This window comes from Pelodiscus sinensis, chromosome 3 (assembly GCF_052426305.1).
Source record: "Pelodiscus sinensis isolate ZL-2025 chromosome 3, ASM5242630v1, whole genome shotgun sequence".
Lineage (NCBI taxonomy): Eukaryota > Metazoa > Chordata > Testudines > Trionychidae > Pelodiscus > Pelodiscus sinensis.
The window spans coordinates 139,561,678-139,581,097 of NC_143054.1; the positions used below are offsets into that span (position 1 = coordinate 139,561,678).

The window sequence follows — 19,420 nt, forward strand, 5'->3', positions numbered from 1 at the left end:
AACAGGGGCGATTACTGTAGATCCAACAGTATATAAGTGCCAGGGATATTCCTAACATTGGAACCTCGGAGCAGACCAAAGCTGCAGAAGGTGCTATGCACTGGCCACTGGGGTCGGTCTGCTGTCCTTCATCAGGGGGTTCCCAGCAGCAGAAAGGGATGTAGGCATTGCATTTTATTCTGAGATTTTCTTAGGCTTAATAAGCATTGTATTTTCTTAATAAGCTGGGCTCAATAAATCGCTGTTTCTACTCGCCCGTGGTGAGTAGATTTCAGCCGGTCGCTCCGTTCATGAGCGGTGCAGGGTTGGCGAGTAGATCTCACCAGTTTGTCAAGCCCTGTTAATAAGATTTGCTTCATTGTATTTTACTCTAATATTAAGCATTGTACTTTAATATATGCTTAGTAAAATCTTTAAGCCTTCACCCAATATGTGTGCTTATTGCCTCCGAATCCCATAAGGGAAGAACCATTGCCTCTTGGCAATACAGTAATCAGGAACAAAAGCAGTGTGTGTATATTTATAGAGTGGGTATGCAGTCTATCACATAGTCTGTATGATACTACATTTGTGAAATGGTAAATGATTTTTTAAAGTAAAAATAAACTTGTTTAAAGCCCTGCAAACGCACATTATGTGAATAACCTACCCGAGTGAGACTTCGTGCATGCATAAAGTTACTCACAAGCCTAAATGTTTGCATGTCTAGACTCTTATGCAGTATTAACAACCAATCAGTACACTTTATTTTCCCCCAAGAATCATTTATTAGAATATACACAAGGATATCTTCACTGAAATAATGGGAAGGGAAAATATGGTGGATAAGTCTGCTCAACATTAGAAAATTAAGTAGACCCAGTGATCACTGAAGCTCCACTGAAAGCAGCACTACCTCCCACCCCTCAGAGAAGTGGATTTAGCAGAACACCCCTTCCATTGCTGTAGTGTCTCAACACTGCAGTATGTTGACTGCAGGTGCTCTCTTGTCCATAATCCTTGTGCTTCTGGTTGAGGTGGAGTAATAAGAGTTGACAGAGTTGTAATGAATTGACCCATGTTGGCTCAGTTGTTGACCTGTTGATCCAGCCCAGCTAATAGTGAAGACATGCCTAAATCAGGGGTCTCAAATGCCTGGCCCACGGGCCAGCCTGGGCAGGAACAATTGTGCAATCCAGCCCTGTCCATTATTAGTCCTCAAGCTCCCCCCATTGGTCCCCATCCCCCAAGCACACGGCTTTGGGGATCACTGGAGGGGCCTGGTGCCACGTGGAGGCAGCGGTTGTATCTCCTCACACTTCCTGTGGTGGCAGGAGCTGAGGAGCAAGTGCACCCACCCAGTTCATTCTGCTTCACCTGCGGCTCCTTCTGCTGTGGAGGGCAGGGAGAGGTACAACCACTGCCGCCGCATGGCGCCAGGCCCCCCAGTAATCCCCAAAGTCAAGTATGTGGGGGACAAGGAGCCATGGGGGGGAGTGATAGCAGGAAGGGATGGAGCTTGGGGGCTAACAGACAGGCCTCTCCCTTGCCCACCAGGAGTCCTGGGCCAGATTGTGCAATCGCTCCAGCTGGGCTGGCCTGCAAGCTGTGAGCTTGAGACTCCTGATCTAAGTGATTCAGTGTGTCAACATGTTCAACTCCAGTGGAAAATAAGTAGAACTACAATGAGGGTTTTGTTAGGCTGGAAGATGCTGCCAGTCTCCATCAACTGTGTCTTTTAACTGCAGAGAATTACATCCAATCATACAATGCCATCAAGCTGAGGGGGCCTTGTCAGGTCAGACAATTATCAGAGGTTAGTTATTATAGAACTATTATTTTTACATCACCACCGATTCGCCCAGCTCCTTGAAAACATGCAAAATCAGCTTCTGTTTCTATGGTTGTTTATTTAGTTAACAAAAAATAAATCTTTGCAGGCACAACATTGTTAAGTTTTGAGGTGCAATCTAGATTAATGAGAGGTTGTATTACTGCCTTCCCTGCAGCCCTGGGTGCTTTAAAGAGCTCTGCTGCTGCAGTTAATTACCTGGGTGCTCCCAGTCAGCATGCACCAAACGCATGTGACAAGCAACCCGGGTTCAGTAATTCTGACTCCAGCAGCCTGCTTGTTATACTGCAGCTACACTCTAGTTGCCACCAGCCTTGTTTACTACTAGTCAAGTGACTCCAACACAGCCCCATGTGCCAGCCAGGGCAGTAAACGAGCAGTCGGGTGTGCAGTTGCCTTGCTCACCTTGCCCTAAGGCTGGGCCTGGTCAGTATTTTAAAATGTGTATTAGAGTTCTAAATACATGAGTAGTATTTCAACCGTATTCAGTAGTAGTAAGTTGCTACATTCATTAATCTCACTGATAATATTCGTAGCATATGGTAGTAATAATCAAGCATTTGCATTTATAATACAGTAATTCCATGAAGGAGAAGGGTCCCAGAGCTCTGGTTCTACCATAAGCCCAAATGTCTACATAGCAGTTTTTAGTCCCACAATCCTAGCTCCTGTCAGCTGACTCAAGCCAATTGGGATAATGATATGGATCTTTTATTCTAGTGTAGATGTACCCAGGGTGCTTGCTTATGCTAGCCTCTTTTATTACTTACTGGAATTTATGATTGTGCCTAATTTCTGTGTATATCAGTTTACGCTTTAACCTTGCAAAAAATTCATTTCCTATATAATAAACGGGCAGATAGATTAGTATAGAGATGGCTACAAGCTTTGGCTTCAGTGTGAGATCTAAGGTGCAACTGATCCGGCATAAGTACCTGGACCTTTTGGAGCAGGGGTAACCTGAACATTGCTGTGATCTTTGGTGTAAGGGACCATCTTTGGCAAAGATAAGCTTACCCGGATTGCAACATATATCAGCCCTCTCCCCCTCCCCGACAACAGTCCTCTCTGTGACTCCTGGTGTAGGCTGTTGTTATGACTGAGGAACTTACACTTGAAAACTGGTTGCTTAAATCTAAGTGTAAAACTCACAACCAATTTGGGCGTTATGCCCTGTTTCTTAACACTCTGCCCAAAGGGTGCTTGTGCGTCAGGGCAGGATAGCTTGAAGAGAAGGTCCAGGTCTGCCATCTTTAGGCCATTCACTATTTGATATAGTCCTTTCCTATGTAAACAGTTACAACCTTTCCAGTTTCTCCAGGTGAGATTTTTCATGTCGTTAATCATTTTCATCCTTCTCTGAATCCCTTCTAATCCTGCAATATGTTTTTGAGACAGGGTGACTGGTATTTCATACAAGATTCCAGATGAGGCTGTATTACTGATTTATAGAAGGACATTATAATATTTTCCTTATTATTCAGTCCCCCATGCACATCTTCATATTTGCTTTTAAAAAACAATGGAAAACACCTGTGCGTTCAGCAGAGGTCTTCGTTAAGCTGTCTAGAATGGCTCCCTGTCCTGCTTGATACACTTTTAATAACTTTATCGTGTGTGTAACTAGTTTAAATTTTACCTCCGATGCCTATTATTGTGTATTTAATTATATTAAACTTCATTTTCCTTCACCTAGCATGTATAGCTATCACTGAAGTTGCTCACAGTCCTCTTTGATCTCTATTAGCATCAGTAATTTAGCAATTTGCAAATGTTGCTACTTCATTAATCTTTCCTGACCTTTAAATAATTATATTAAGCATTACCGGATCTAGTACAGAACCCTTGATGCCGCCTCCTGTCAACTTTTGGCTAAGATCTTTTACCATCAAATCAATGGACTCTACAAGATCATACAAGGCCTCAGAAAATACAGGATGTGTAGAAGACCACTGATCTAATGAAGATGAAAAATGAGTCCAAACGGAAACCTAGGGGAGTTCCATAACTGTGGACTTTCAGAACATTCGGATCTGGAACAGAGACCAATTCTCAAACTGCTGTCATATTGCGAAGACATGAGATGCTAGGATTTTAATCTCAGAGAAACAAGTTGCCTCTTAGATGGAATATGTTCAAGCTATGTGCAGCTAGCTGGAACTATGAACATACCCTGAAAGATATGAAGAAATAGTAGATCAGGGAGGATGTGGCCCACTTCTAGCATCTGATGTGGAGGAGTGAACACCAAGAGAGGAGAAACTTCTTTGCACTTGGCTAGCCATTCACAGGCTTTGTTTAATCCTAAATTGATAGTGTCAAATTTGCAAATGAATTATAGCTCTGCAGTTTCTCTTTGAAGTCTGTTTTTTTAAAGTTTTTTTGTTGCAGGATGAGTGACACTCTTAGCGGTACCTGAAAAAGTGTTTTGCAATATCATTTTTAATCAGATGAATGGTTGTTGAGAAAGTATTCAGGGAAGACCAGGTTGGATTTCAATCAGATAAATTATGTTTAGACCAGATTTTCACTTTGAGAAGATTGACTGAGAAAGGTTTAGAATGCCAACACTTTCAAATTGCATTGATTTTATGAAAGGATTTAATAGTGTCAACAGAGAAGTACTTTGATATTCCAGAAGATTGTGTCCTGATTCCGTCTGCTGACTTGGCAGACAAAGATTTGATCAGATTAGCAAAGACATGAAATGGTGCAAGAATTTTATGGTTAATGTAAAGCAAGGTTGCTTAGTATCCCCACTTCCCTTCTGTGATGAGAAGAGTGATGGTTGCCGCTGATGCTGGAGAAACTAGATTTTACAGGTGACAATCATACTGGATACCAACATGGATGAAAAAGATTTGTTATGGGCATAAAAGCAGAAGCTACCTAAGTAGGACTTCGTATCTGTATGTAGAAGTCCAAGATTAGTTAGGAAAGAATGGTGAACAATGGCAGATGTGTTTGATGGAGAACAACTTGAATGTTAATGACTCTGTTGCTTTTACTAAAGAGCTGAAGGAAAAATTGGCAAAGCAAGTTGATAAATTTCTCACTTGTCAAACACTTGGAAAAATAAAAAGATTATACAACACTATTACCCTACCAACACTACTGTACGCATCTGAAATGTGGCAGATGTTGGAAGTACACAAACAGAAAGATGCTTTGTTTGAGAAGAATTTAAAAAAACTCACTGATTACAAGATATCTTCAATGTGGACGTGTTGCATTGCACAAGTCAGCAGACTGTGGACTCAGTTAGACAGAGAGGACTATGGTGGTTTGGCTATGTCACAGCAAAAGCACAAGGTATATCTTAAATTGGATTCCATCTGGAGAGAAGAGAAGGCCTGGAGGATAAAGAATGATCAACTGCAGAACAATTGCAAAAATTGTTCTTGCCGCCACTAAGATGACAATTTACAATTGAGTTAAACATCTTGTCTGCACAGGCAGCAATAGGAAAAATGGCTTGCTTCATGTTCCAGAATGCACAGGAGAGTCTAAGTATCAGTTAGTTATAGATGGACATCCCACTAGCCTTATTTACTGTCTCAGAAGTTTCCGAGGGGTAGCCGTGTTAGTCTGTAACTGAAAAAAAATTAAACAAGTTTTTTTTTAAATTTTAAGCGTCTCATGTTTAGGTTCTCTTTATCTCTTATCTTCAAATACTTTTATGAAAGTCTAACTATCTTAATTTCTGCATTCTCAGACAAAAACTAGTAAAATAGATTATGTTTCTGAGCAAATGGTAAGCCATACTGACATTCAAAGATTTAGTATTTGCAGTATTTATCATATTTTATCTTTTCTCCCAGCTTCGTTCCTGCTAAACATTCTTCAAATTTGGCATCCATTTCTTGGCTCTGAGCTTCAGTGAACAGATTCTTCCAATCTTTAACAGTACCTGAAAAAGAGCACTGAAATAAATTAATAATTATTCCCGGAAGTACAAGATCACATCAGGTAGATAACAATCTAATGCTGCCACAAACAGCTGTAAAGGCTGAACTTATTGCCATATTTCAGAAAGGCTTGCAACCTTTATGAATGTGGATGGTGTTCTTAAACTCTTAGACTACGTCTAGACTAGCATGGTTTTCCAAAAATAATTTTAACGGAAAAGTTTTCCATTAAAAGCATTTTCGGAAAAGAGCATCTAGATTGGCAGGACGCTTTTCCGCAAAAGCACTTTTTGTGGGAAAGCGTCCATGCCCAATCTAGACGCGCTTTTCCGCAAAAAAGCCCCGATCGCCATTTTCGCAATCAGGGCTTTTTTGCGGAAAACAAATCTCAGCTGTCTACACTGGCCCTTTTGCGCAAAAGGGACTTTTGCCCGAACGGGAGCAGCATAGTATTTCCGCAAGAAGCACTGATTTCTTACAGTAGAACATCAGTGCTTTTGCGGAAATTCAAGCAGCCAGTGTAGACAGCTGGCAAGTTTTTCCGGAAAATCAGCCGCTTTTCCGGAAAAACTGGCCAGTCTAGACACAGCCCACACGTATTATATAGCAACAAGAGCCCTATCAGAAAAAGAAGGGTTAAAGAAAACCCTTTGCACTGCATTTTACAGGTATATGTGCATGCACCTTCTACAACCACGGCATGTTCCACAGAGCTAATATTTTGAAAGAACAGCTTTCCATGCCTGAATGATCATCTGGCTAAGGATGGGCCATTTTCAAGAGAAGAAAATCTGCTATGAATTAAACAGATTAATTCTACATTTGGAAGCTCCTAAAAAGGTCACAACAGTTATGTACCTTATCAAGCCATAAACATGTTAATTAGCTCCCATGACCAATTTTGATTCCTGCTCTCAGCTCTTTGATATCATTACTCTGTATAAATGTACCTTTTCTGAAGAGGACGGGAGCAAATTTGCCATGTGTTTCTTGGGATTTGTTGCTCATGGATTCGAAGGTTGCATTCTCTGCAATAGTCTGAATCTTTTCCTCAGGGAGACAAAATCCCAAAAAATCAGCTATTTGTTTCACTCCTCCATATAAGTTCTGAAAAACAAGAATGTGCCAGAGTGATTGATGACTAAGAGCAAACATGCCAGAAATGTTTTCCTCAGTCTTGTCAAATGACTGAGGTCATTGATATTCTGATCCATACAAAAGGCAGAACATTAGAGAAGTATATTAAGTTCAGGAGGTTCCAGGAACAGCATTTACTTTAGATAAGATTTTGGAATGTGCTTTCTTTGCTCAAATGGCAAAATGTAAGTGAATGTGCTCGATCCTCTGCATGTCTCGATTTTAGTACTAATTATTGCCTGGCTGCGTCTAGACTGTCATGATTTTGTGCAAATACTTTTAACAGAAAAGTTTTTCCGTTAAAAGTATTTGCGCAAGAGAGCGTCCATACTAGCATGTGCCTTTGCGCAAAAGATTTGCTTTTGCGCAAAAGCATCTGTGCCAGTGTAGACGCTCTCTTGCGCAAGAAAGCTCCGATGGCCATTTTAGCCATCGGGCCTTCTTGCGCAAGAAATTAACTTGTCTGTCTACACTGGCCCTCTTGCGCAAGAATACTTGCGCAAGAGGGCTTACTCCAATGCTCCCGCTCAGGGATATTTGCACAAGAACCACTGATTTTGTACAGTACAAAGTCAGTGTTTTTGCGCAAATACTCGCGGCCAGTCTAGACACAGCCCCTTTGTTCCCTCTAATATTTCCCAACTCTGGACAGAATGAATTTTCTTATGTGCACCACTGTGGAGGGGATGTGCACCTTCTTATTGCTGCACATAACAAAATTCACATGGCAGGAGTGGGGCAAAGGGTTCTAAATACGGGGGAGAGGGGGATTCAGGGCTGGGGCAGAAGGTTGGGGTGCAGGAGTATAAGTGCTCCAGCTGGGGATGCAGACTCTAGGGTGAGGGTGGAGTTGAGAGGCTCAGGGTTGGGACAGAGGGTTGGGGTGCAAGGTCTCTGGCTGGGGGTATAAACTCTGGGGAAGGACTGTGGGCTGGCATGCCAGAGGAAGTACAGGCTCTGGCCTGGGGATGAAGCCTTGGGAGGTACCAGAGTGTTCAGGACTCAGGGGAGACAAAATGGGTTAGGGAGGGCTCAGCTTACCTTGGTTGCTCTCTGCTAGGATAGCAAGGAGAGATTCCCTTTCGCCGGATCCAGCACCTTCAGGGCTAGGGGAAAGATCTCTCCCTACTGCAGCCCTGAACCCCTGTGCAAGGCTTAATGTGTGTGTGGCAGCACAGCTTCTTAGGGGGAACCTAGATTACTACTGATAACATTTATCTAGCAGCATCAATTAGTATTGTTCTGTACCAATATTGATATTATCTAACCTGGAAAATTTAGTTTAAAATCCTCAAACTGCAAACATGGACATGCTTAATTTCAAGCATGTGAATAGTCTCACTGAATTCAATGGGACCACTCTCATGCACATGCTTAATGTTGCAGGGACAAAAATGTTTTCATGCTTGAGGAGGGAGTTGGGCTGCCGTTAAAAGATCTATTAGCAAATGGGGAAAACCAGCTGCAACATCATATACCTGTTCTCTGCTCAATATGGTTTTGATTGGGAGAAAATGAAAACCTGACAAGGCAAGATGCTTGAGAATGTAAATGAAGGGAGCAATTCTACAATCAGAACCAAGTACATGACCCAATAGGGCCTTTCCATTTTTAAATTTCTACACTAATTTACCTCTTTCATGTCTTCATATGTTATTATCATTATATTCTCTTCATCCATATGTTTGTTCCAGGCAAGAGCATGGTCAAAATACGAGCTCCAGCAGACTACAATGAAGTTAAGGCAGACAGGTCAAAGACAGAGGTATATTTAAATTACTCCATTTACATGGGAACTTCAAGATAGAGTCCTGGAGAGCTGAGATCTTCTAATCCTTCAGTGCTCTGTTCTTTGTTGGTGGTGGTTTGTTATTGTGGGGCAGATGTTATTTTGGAAATCATTCACTCCAGACTTGACTTTTCATTTCTCTTTTTTAATAAGCAAACCATATAGTTTCTACAGGACACGTTTTTTTTAAATCTGTTTACAACAAATTAATTATTGAATATATTTTGTAGTAATCAGTAACAGCCATGTGTTATGTTTAGTCTGTCACATAACCAGGCTAATCCTGCATATGCGAAATAGGAAAGTTTAAAAAAATTAGCCTAACAACAGATTAAAGGTCTTGCAAACATTCACCATATGAATAATTTTCTTTACTTTAGTGGAATTATTAATGAGAGTAAATTTTACTCATGTGTATAAGTGTTTGCAGGTGTAGATCCTTAGAAACTATTAACAATTAGCTTCTGTTTTCCAATAATCATGTCACTGATTATTAGCTATATTAAACTTCCTCCATTTGTTGCAGAAGCTGTCAAGAAACTTATTATGGTTTCCTGATTCTCTGCCCAGCTCAGACCTGGCTCCAAGGTAACTTCAAGCAGCTTAAAGCCTACTTTAACCTAAGGTAAATGGCAAGGTCCCCAAGGGACTATTTGCCAGTTAAGGTTAGTTATCTGACACTACCACTTTGCCAAATTTAGCAGGAGAGCAGTACAAGCAGCAAGTATGTCAGCTTTCTATCCATGGAGAGCTCTCCTACATCAGAGGATTTCTCAGCTGGCCAGATCTAGCTGATTTTTGGTATCTTTCCTGACATAACTGCACAAAAAGGGGTGAAATAAAGAGACTTTGCCTATATTGTACATGGACACAGCAATGTTCCTGAAATGCACCTCAGCATCGAGCAGCTTGTCTAACAGAGGGTGGCTCAATATTTAGCTAAAATGCAGTTCTCTGCAAAATGAGTATGTAAAACAAGGCAGCTTCTTACTCAAGAGGTCTGTGTCCCTGAGTGTATGCAGTGCCCTCTCTGCTTACACAAGGAAAGACAATACATCTTTAATGCTTTTCGCTCCTTTTAGCTCTGCCAAATCAGCAGTTAGGAGCCTATGAGCTGGAATCTATTCCATCTTGTGCTGCATCATCAAAACAGCTTGCCAAAAGTGGAACTAGGGTTGCCAGGTGTCCGGTTTTCACCCAGTCTGTCGGTTATTTGGGTCCCCCATCAGATTACAAAAAAACAAACAGAAAATACTGGACATATGAAATGTCTAGTATTTCCTGTTTCCCACGGATGGAAGCCCAGGGGGACGATTTTCCTCTGCCGCATCTGGCAGAGGTGTGAAGAGCACGGGGCCATTTAAAGGAGCAGCGCCCCCTTTTTTTTTGGTTTAACTTTGGTCCCGTCCCCTCCCCCCCCTTTTTTTTTCCTCAACAGAATTTTTTCCAAGTGTTTTCTTTTGGGGGAGGAAGGGAGGTGTCAGTATGTTTTGTTAAACCATTTAGCAACCCTAATTGCAACTACAGGCCAATGGGGTTGTGCATATGTTACTAAGGGTGCAGTCTGGCCTGCAGAGTCCTGCTCGCTAGTGGCAGTGGTGAAGAAGAAAAGAGCCCAAGTTGATTCATAAATCCTAGATGGAATTTGAGGAGCCAGCAGTGACATAAAACATTATTTAATTTTAGCATGGAACTTTAGATCTGAAGGTAACAAGGAGAAATGCACAAAATCTATAACATTTTTACAGTCTCCTTTCTTCCCCCTTTACAAGAGAACTTCTCTTGAAATGCAAGTTACTCTCATGGTTTTCCTTGAGACTGTTTCAGCCTGATTGCTATGGAGCTCCCTGACATGACAGGATTTCTGCAATTCATGTCTGTTCCCATTGCTTTGATTATGTGAACTTTCTATGGAATACTGTTTCCTCCCCGCATACTAGTACTATTTATCAGCAGATGATATTGAGACTAATGCTGGAGTTCTTCAGTTTACAGAAAGGGGTTTATCTATTCAGTTGTATCACAAACCACTGCTCGATTATACATAAAGAGCCAAATTTTCAAGTGTGCCTAAGGGACTTAGAAAACTTAAATCCTACTTTCAAAAGTGATTTGGATATTATAGGCAGACAGGTGCCTGGTAGAATTTTCAAAAGTGCTTGAAGTCTGTGGGAATTAGGCACGTAGGTGCTTTTTAAAATATCACTAGGTATCTACCTGCATTTGTAGGCACTTATATCCCTTCAAAAGTCTGACTTTGAGTTGATCTAAAATGTGTATCTATGCTCAGAGATTCAAAGCAAGAGGGGAAAAAGGAGCTGACAGCAAAAGGGTATGTGCTCCTTCATAAGATGAGAAATCACAAGAAAGGTTATGCCTTCCAGAAGGGAAAGTAAAGCTGGAATTTAGCCTCAGCATGTTAGGGACAGTACCCTTTCTACTGTACTGCCCTCTGACTATGCAAATAGCTCTAAAGCGATGCTATCCATTGTGAGCACCATACCAAGGTTGGAGAAGAGAGAAGCACCTTCAACTCCTCAGCTCCAAGTCCCCAAACCAGATCATTACTTTGAATCCATTTGGGATTAATTTTAACAGGAGGGCCACAGATTCCCATTTTGGGCTGTGGACCAAAGGAGAGTTGAGAACATTGTAATACAGGCCTTGTGCATGCCACTGAGAAACACTGCAAAGATCTAATAACTGTACCTTCTCCACTCATGAACTTCTGAAAGAACTCATCCCAGGAGCTGATAGTTGGAAGCCCAGGATTGTTGTTGTAGAAGTGGTAATATGATACCGCTGCATCTTTTGGATTTCGAAATATCACCACTATCTTTAGAAACAACAAAGGCAAATGAGTCTTTGGTATTTTAAGGTAACCTTTGATCTCAAGAGTCCTGCATTAAAATATATATATCAGCTCTTACAGGAACTGAAATTTGGAAAGTGAGACCCCAATCCTGCAAACTGATTTGTGCGGGCAGACTTTACACCTTCATGGAGCAATAAGGGCTCTCTCATACCGGGTCACTTTGCAGAACTGGTATTTAAGATGTGACCTCTACATGTGAATTGCAAACAGCAATCAGTAAAAAAAATCAATTCCATTTACTACCCTGTTATAATGAACAATGTTGGATTGTGGGATCTGAGGAAGTCAAGTAGAGCTACAGAACTGGTCTTCAGTTAAATGCTTTTTCACCAGAAAATGCTGACTGGCCAAAAGTTTTCCCAGAAATGTCTTTATTTCTTGTTAATATGGGAGGAAGGGAGACACAAACATAGCGAAGCGAAGATCCCGTGTTAGGCATTCAACCGGGAAATTACTGACACAGGTTTGAGTCCATTATTTTTTCTCTTTTTCCCTTTTTCTTTCCCTCTCTCTGGTTTTTCATCAAAATATTCAAAATTTCTTAGTTACATTCCAATACCAAAACCTTGCATTTTTTGTGAAACTGAATTCTTGTTTTCCAGGCAATCCTACAAAAAACTTTTACCGGGGAAAACTGGGAGTTGCTTGGAAAGTGGATAATATCCACCATTATTAAAATGCTCACTTACCTTTGCTTTAATGTCAAAAACAGCCTTGGGGATATTATCATAATGGAGATGTGTGATAAAAACACGTGGCGAGGACGAATTTTTTATTTTCTAAATCAAAATAAGAAGTATATGTGTAAAAAAGGGGAACCACAATTTTTCTACCTCAAATATATTGACTATTTACAATATGTATACATTTAATCTAAAAATCTCTTTTGCGTGAATATATTGTTTATTGGTAACTGTAGTGTCTGTTCCCGGTTCTTCTCATCCTTCATAAATGTCATCTAGAGGACATTGTTATTAAAACCTAATTTCTTGCAAAACTGCATTGTTTTTAAGCAGATTTGAAAATTGTCCCAAAACAGTAGCATAGAAAGGCCAGATAGTTAAAGAAAAAACTGTTTACATTGTTCTTTCGATTAATTCATAATGACTGTAAAGGTCTCGCTTTTATGCCATTTTATGTGTGAACATTTAGGCCCAAAGCAACAGAAACAGAGCATGCACTTGTGACTGCTGCTGCAGAAAACATATACAGGGGGACTCTACACCCTCCTGTGAACTTTAGACAAGAGCTTCAGACGGGGTGATGGAAAAAATAAGCATTAACAGTGAATTTTCTCATGTAGTAAATAGAGAATATATATTGGGGGGGCCATATTGGCTACCCCCGTGTAATTTGTACTAGCCACTGCTTTTCTCCTGTGCACCAGTTGCTCTATTTGTAGGATTCTCTTTCAGGCCTGCAACACTGTCTCAGATTTAACTTTGGTTTTGTCCCATGCTATCAGCCCACATGTGTCTTAACTAAGGTTCTCAAATATTTTCGAACACTAATGAATAAAGTCTCACAGCATCCCTAAGACAAAAACAAATAATATCTCTGTTTTACACGAGGACATTGAAGAGGAGAGTTAAATGTCTTACCTGAAGACAGATCCAGTGCTCTCCTAACCAATGTTCTCTCTAATCTTTTCCATTCATGTGCAGAATGCACTTTAATGTGCATCAAGGCATGTGTGAATGTGCATCACCAGTAGAAACAAAAAACCTAGCTGTGGGTGCTCTGCTAATCAGCTGGGCAGCATATGAATCTCTCCTGAACGGCCGCACAAGCACACAGCTTATAGGGAACACTGCTCCTATCTGACTCCTACATTACTTTTAAACCCACTTAAAGAAAAGTTTGTTTATCAGGTGTCACTATACATGGTTTGCATTATATTACACACATATAGCCATATAGTGATAGAAATGTAGCCGTGTTAGTCTGGGGTAGCTGAAGCAAAATGCAGGACAATGTAGCACTTTAAAGACTAACAAGATGGTTTATTAGATGATGAGCTTTCGTGGGCCAGACCCACTTCCTCAGATCTGAGGAAGTGGGTCTGGCCCACGAAAGCTCATCATCTAATAAACCATCTTGTTAGTCTTTAAAGTGCTACATTGTCCTGCATTTTGATATAGCCATATACACTGTTAAGAGTCACATGTTCCCCTGATCCTGCAAATACTTAGGCGTAGGCTTAATTTTACTTAAAAAAAAAAAAAATCGCACCTTAAACTAGGATAGATAAAAACCAGGAATAATCAGCTAATGGTTTCATTAATCTTTTCTCCTCATAAGATTATGAAATATGTTTAAAATACCAGCATTCAAAATTTATACTAAGAATCTGAAATTCTACTACAGTGATACAAAGTCCAGATTAGAGTTAAAATCAACTTCTGTTCTTTTTGTACACTAAAATAAATTTCACTTCAAATCACACTCATTTGCCTGTGTTTGAAGATAATATATTCCTACATGTAAAAAGTAATTGAGAATTAACTTCAAATTTCTTGATGTGGAAGTGTATCTCTCATTTGTAAAGTGTTTTGTACTTTAATAACATAGAGACATTTAAAAATACTGTCTGCTAAAAATAAGCTTAATGAGACCTGAAATTTGTCTGGTGCTGACCTGAAATTTGTCTGGTGCTCCAAATTCAAGCATTTGTACAAGCTCTATTGGTGATGCCTCCTCCTTTTTCTTTGAAGTTGCAGATGTCAAGTCATTTAAAATTTGTCGAACCCAGTTAGTTCCTGAAACAAAAAATAACTGCTAGAAGGTGCCAAGAGGGGATTTCAGACCGGCACCCTGTTAAATATCCAGCATAACTTTCTAAACAGCCATATATAACTTGTAGATGCTCCAGATAACTTATAACAGTTATAGATAAATAATATATAGACAAAAGTCTGATTTTTACACTGGTGTTTCTTTAATGCAACATTAAAGGTGGAGAAATCTTGTGCTTTGGTAATTATAAGCTACATATTCCCCCAACAACTGTACTTTATTTACACTATGTGCATTTAATGGCAACCCTTATAAGCATTTAAAGGCTGCTGCTTCTGCTACATACAGTTTGTGAACACCGTGCAAGTATATGCCTACATTGCAATAAAACCCCCATGGCACCCACACTCTGGCTACGTCTACACTGGCACCCTTTTCCGGAAATGCTTAAAACGGAACAGTTTTTCTGTTACAAGTATTTCCGGAAAAGCGTCCGTGCCAATGTAGACGCGCTTTTCCGCAAAAAAGCCCCGATCGTCATTTTCGCGATCAGGGCTTTTTTGCGGAAAAGATTACTGTGCTGTCTACACTGGCCCTTTTCCGGAACAGTTTTTCCGGAAAAGGACTTTTGTCCGAACGGGAGCAGCATAGTTTTTCCGGAAAAACAATGACGATTTTACATTAGATCATCATTGCTTTTCTGGAAAAGCAAGCGGCCAGTGTAGACAGCTCACAGCTTATTCCGGAAAAGCGGCTGCTTTTCCAGAATAAGTGGCCCAGCGTAGACACAGCCGTCAGGCTTATGTGGCTAAAAACAGCAGTGTAGATGTTTGGATTCAAGAGAGCCTGGGCTCTGAAACCGCACAAAGGTCTCACAAACCAGGCTCTAGGCCCACACAGATATCTATACTGCTAGTTTTAGCTTCATATCCCAACACCCGTGAGTTTGAATCCATTGACCTAGGCTCCAAGGCTTGGTGAAACACATTTGTTATTGCAGTGTAGATGTACTCATGGTGGCTTAGACCCTGTTGCGATACAGGTGGAGGGCACCTTCACAGCAAGCTAAAGAATGGAGAAGTGAAGATAACAGATTTAAGCAATTTCTCTGAAACACTCTCACAGTCACAAAATTCCTGCACTGGGAAAGCCCAATTCGAGCCCCTTCTTCTCATCAGGAAGAAGGAAAAATTCAACTGGGAATGTAGGTGAGTATCTTATATACTAAGCTAAACGTTCACAGATTCCAGGGCCAGAAAGAACCTATTCCTAGGACATACTTTTAGAAAAACATAATCTGCCCCCTTCCCTGAACAAGTCATTTTGTGCCGTTAGATACCGGATACTGTAGATACTGGATCAGGCCCTATAAACAACACAGTTTGGACAGTGCCTATCTCAGGAGTGGGCACTAATTTTAGACGAGGGGCTCACTTCACTAATTTTTTAAGTGGCCCCAGGCCACCCTAAAGGGGCAGAGCCGCAGGCAGAAGGGGCAGGGTCAGGACACTCCCATGTTCCCCTTCCCACAGATCCTGATTGGCCTGAGGCTGGGGGAGCATGTGAAGTCTTTACCCCCGCCTTCCCACCCCCTAGAGAGAACTGCCAGCTGTTCTGAACAGCTGGCAGTTCCTTCTAGGCAACCACCCGCTTGCAGGGCAGGAGGAGATTTCACAAGCTCCTCCACCTCCAGGCCAAAGAGGGGCTGGGGGCGGGAGGAGCACGCAAAGTCTCTCACTCCTCACCTCCACCCTGCAAGGGGTACACGGCACTTGCAAGGAGGGGGCAGGGAGCGAGAGACTTTGCGCACTCCTGCAGCCCCCAGGCTCTGATTGGCCTGGAGGCAGGGGAGTGGCAGAGTATCCATGGGCTGGATCTACCAGCTTGGCAGGCTGGATCTGCCCCACCGAGGCCCCTTTACCCATCCCTCTGGCTTGAGGATCACACTAAGGCATTTGGGTGCTTCCATGAGGCATCAGTGTATTTGCCCAGAGGAAGAAACATAGGTGTCTAGGAAACTTACAGCAAAAGTTAGGTGTTGAGTAAATTTACGTGTCTATAGGATTAAGGGGGGATGATTGGATGATGCCTAAAAGTAGGGCTTTGGTGCATAAACATGGAATTTGCACACCTACATTCCTTTATGGCCTTGGCCTAAGCTAACACTAAACTAAATACTACCAAGTCTTCTGAAAAAATCATCAGCCTTGGGCTGAATACTACATTGATAAGGGAACTGAACAACATGTATCTCCAAAAGTAGTGTGTGAGGGGGGAGAGTCTACCAGGCAGGAGAGCAAGTTGGAACATGAAGGTTTAAGTCCCATCGTGGATTTTGGTTTCCCAGCTAGGAGCATTTCCACGACACAAGGCAAACAGGAGTAACTACTATCAGACCCATAAAAAAAAAAAAGAGGCTGATTTGTTTTCACAAAAAGAGGAAACTGGATATGGTTAAAGAAAACCAGGACAGTGAGCTCTGGAGGTATAAGAGATGCCTTTTTTCTTTCTTTACAGTTTACTTTTAAGCTACATTAAGAGAACATGGACAGAGATTTCCTGGATTTGTATAATTTTGGCTGAATAAAAACCCTATAAATTAACTGGAAATTTTACCTGGATCTCTTATGAACAATCTCTCTACAATTGCTCATCTTATGGCTCTGCCAGGAAAAAAAAAAGATTCAGCTCCAAGAATAGTTTCTTTAGTAAATGGAGTTATAATGTAAGTGCTTTTTTTTTATCCATGTCTATATGTTGCAAGGACAAAAGTATAGTTTTTTATAGACACACTGGTTAAAACCACTATATATTTTAAAGAGTTTGTCTGTATGATGAACTCCTCCTCCTAAATGGTAAGCTAGGACCACAACATTTGGCATACAATTTATCATGACTTAAAAACAATGTAAGAGTTTGGTTGTGCCAGGAAAATTGGATGTCCCTGGAATGGAATTGCTTCTCATAAAAACCAAACAGAAAAGAGAATCATCAAATTAAGTACAGTCCTCAAAATTGACATAACTGAGTGCATGTTGAAAGAGACTGAACCAAGATGAGCCAGAAAAATAGGATGAACCTGGAATAGGTTTGCTTTTCAATAAACCATACAGGAAAGAGATAAAATGGAGAAATTTTGAGTAAAGCTCTGTTTTGGTACAGCTAAATCAGTGCTTTTGGACTGAAAACTAGAAGAAAATATTACTGGAAACCAAATTAACTATAGCCCTTTTATGTTATAACATTGTGAGCGATTAGAGTTTATAGGGATGAAGAAAAAAAAATACTTGATGGAATTCCCATTTTAAAATATTTACTAACAAAAATTAAACATTTTAATAATCCCTTTTTAAAGAAATCTGAAATAAAAATGTACTTCATAAAAATAGCATTGTATTTTTGAAAATATCATCATTTAAATAAAGCACACACATTCTCCTATTATTTTCCAAAACAAAAACTGAATTGAGTTATGGACCCACAAATGCCAGGTATATCTGCTAGTTTCCTATATAATTTGAACAAAGATCACCTATTAGCCAGTCAGATTCCCATTCAATTGCCTTAGAAGAATCTTCTTTTTCTCCTCCATCAACTAAATTATTCTTCACAATATGTGCTACCAAGTCCTTCCTTTCAGAATCCCATCTCAAATTCATGTCAATTTACAGTGGGATTTTCAAAAGTGCTGAGCATTGGCTTAACTTCAATGGGAGCTGATTCCCTTCATTACCTGTGTCTCAACCATCTTATGGTCTCTGTTCTAAACTAGTGGCGTGGACTGTGCTTCATTATACCTTTGCATAGCTTCAAGCCTGCCAAGAGTGAATTATTATTGTAACAAAAGTTTTGGGAACAGTTCAGAGTCTGTCCTGGCTCTGCATTCTGTTGACTGACCCCCGTTACTTAACCATATACCATTCTAATGATACATATGCAGAAAAGGGATGAAGTAGAGCAGCTATAAGAAGCACTTAAGATTTCCTGATAGTTGTACAATTAAGAGCTCTATAACCCTGCACGATTGTTTGTATTTGTTGTCCCACATCCAACAGCATGCCTCTATCCTGGTAGTAAAATCACTGCTACGTTAACCAGAAATTTGATATTATGCAAGAGGAAAGCACGCTGGCTCACTGATACGCTGCTTCTCTGTGGCAAATGAGGGGATTTACTGCGTGTAGCATTTGAGTCTCAGCGCTTTTCTGCATTCTTAGTAAATGATCACGCGGATTTGACATCTAAGCACTTTTCCTTTCAAGTCTGCACCAACCAGCAGCCACACTCACCACATTTAGGATAGGCGACTAGGATCACATCATCTTTTCTGAATTCCATCCGTTCCAAGGCTTGGAAGTTCTCAGCGGAACATAACCCGCTAGGGTAAAGCACCCCCTTGAACGTGATCAACAGCTCCTCGGGTTTTTTTTCTTTAGCGCTCTCAAAAAACTGGTTTATTTCCCTAAGAATGGGGTTCGAAGCCATGGCTGGACTTTGCTGCGCCGTTTGCCGGTGCAGCGAGCAAAACTGCAACTTCTCCAAATTTGCGACCGGACTCCGCCCTTTAACTGTGTCTCCAGTTTTCTTTGTGGGGGGGGGGAAGGGTTGACGAGAATCTCTTACATACAATCTCACTGGCTTATCCACTGCCTAGCCCCCTTTTCTCTGCCCAATAAGAAAAAAATCACAACCACAGCAAGTCTTGAATGACAAGCTTCTGGGATGAACTCTGGACCTTGAACTGATGCCCCCTAACGCGGAGGATTGCGCGGAAGGGCCCGCTTTGCGAATGGCCCTGGGAGGCATAAGTAAACAGCGTGGTAAGGGAGAGAAACAAACGGTGTGAGTCCAACCCCTTAACCTCCACGTGGTATGATAACGCCCTTTGGCCTAACCCCGGTTGTAAAGTTTCCCCCGGATCTCTGGAATCTGGGAGTAGCCGCTGTTCGCGTGAGAATGACTTAGCGTTGTTGAGCTGTGGCTGCTCGCGTGAGAACCACAACTTGCAAAACTGGCTGAGTCACCGCAATAAAAGGAAATAAAAGGAGAACTAAAGGAGGGGAGGGGGACTGTGTTCGGATCTCCTAGTAAAGACTGTGCCTAACTTTCTCCTATAAGCCTCAGAGGAGTAACCTGTTAGTCTG

At 41.1% G+C, this 19,420-nt stretch overlaps 1 protein-coding gene across 2 annotated transcripts; it reads right to left on the minus strand.

Annotated features, from left to right (window-relative positions):
* Positions 1 to 1,629: 1,629 nt before the first annotated feature.
* Positions 1,630 to 19,160, minus strand: LOC102450189 (sulfotransferase 6B1-like). 2 transcript variants are annotated; one of them, XM_025188781.3, is made up of 7 exons: positions 18,566 to 19,160; positions 14,178 to 14,299; positions 12,230 to 12,319; positions 11,375 to 11,501; positions 8,510 to 8,604; positions 6,690 to 6,846; positions 1,630 to 5,754 (listed from the first exon to the last, which is right to left on the minus strand). In XM_025188781.3, exons 1-7 carry the CDS (start codon positions 18,759 to 18,761, stop codon positions 5,732 to 5,734), a joined length of 810 nt encoding a protein of 269 aa, XP_025044566.2. In that variant the 5' UTR covers positions 18,762 to 19,160; the 3' UTR covers positions 1,630 to 5,731. The 2 variants fall into 2 exon arrangements, with proteins under 2 accessions (XP_025044566.2, XP_006131365.2); XM_006131303.5 differs by having other exon boundaries at positions 1,630 to 5,741; positions 18,566 to 19,152.
* Between the last annotated feature and the right edge of the window lie 260 nt (positions 19,161 to 19,420).

Coding starts and splice junctions, on each gene's coding strand:
- LOC102450189 (XM_006131303.5), bottom strand. CDS start 18,761: ATGGCTTCGAACCCCATTCTTAGGGAAATAAACCAGTTTTTTGAGAGC. Junction 14,300..18,565: donor AGTCGCCTATCCTAAATGTG/GTGAGTGTGGCT, acceptor TTTTTGTTTCAG/GAACTAACTGGGTTCGACAA. Junction 8,605..11,374: donor GAAGTTCATGAGTGGAGAAG/GTACAGTTATTA, acceptor ACTTCATTGTAG/TCTGCTGGAGCTCGTATTTT.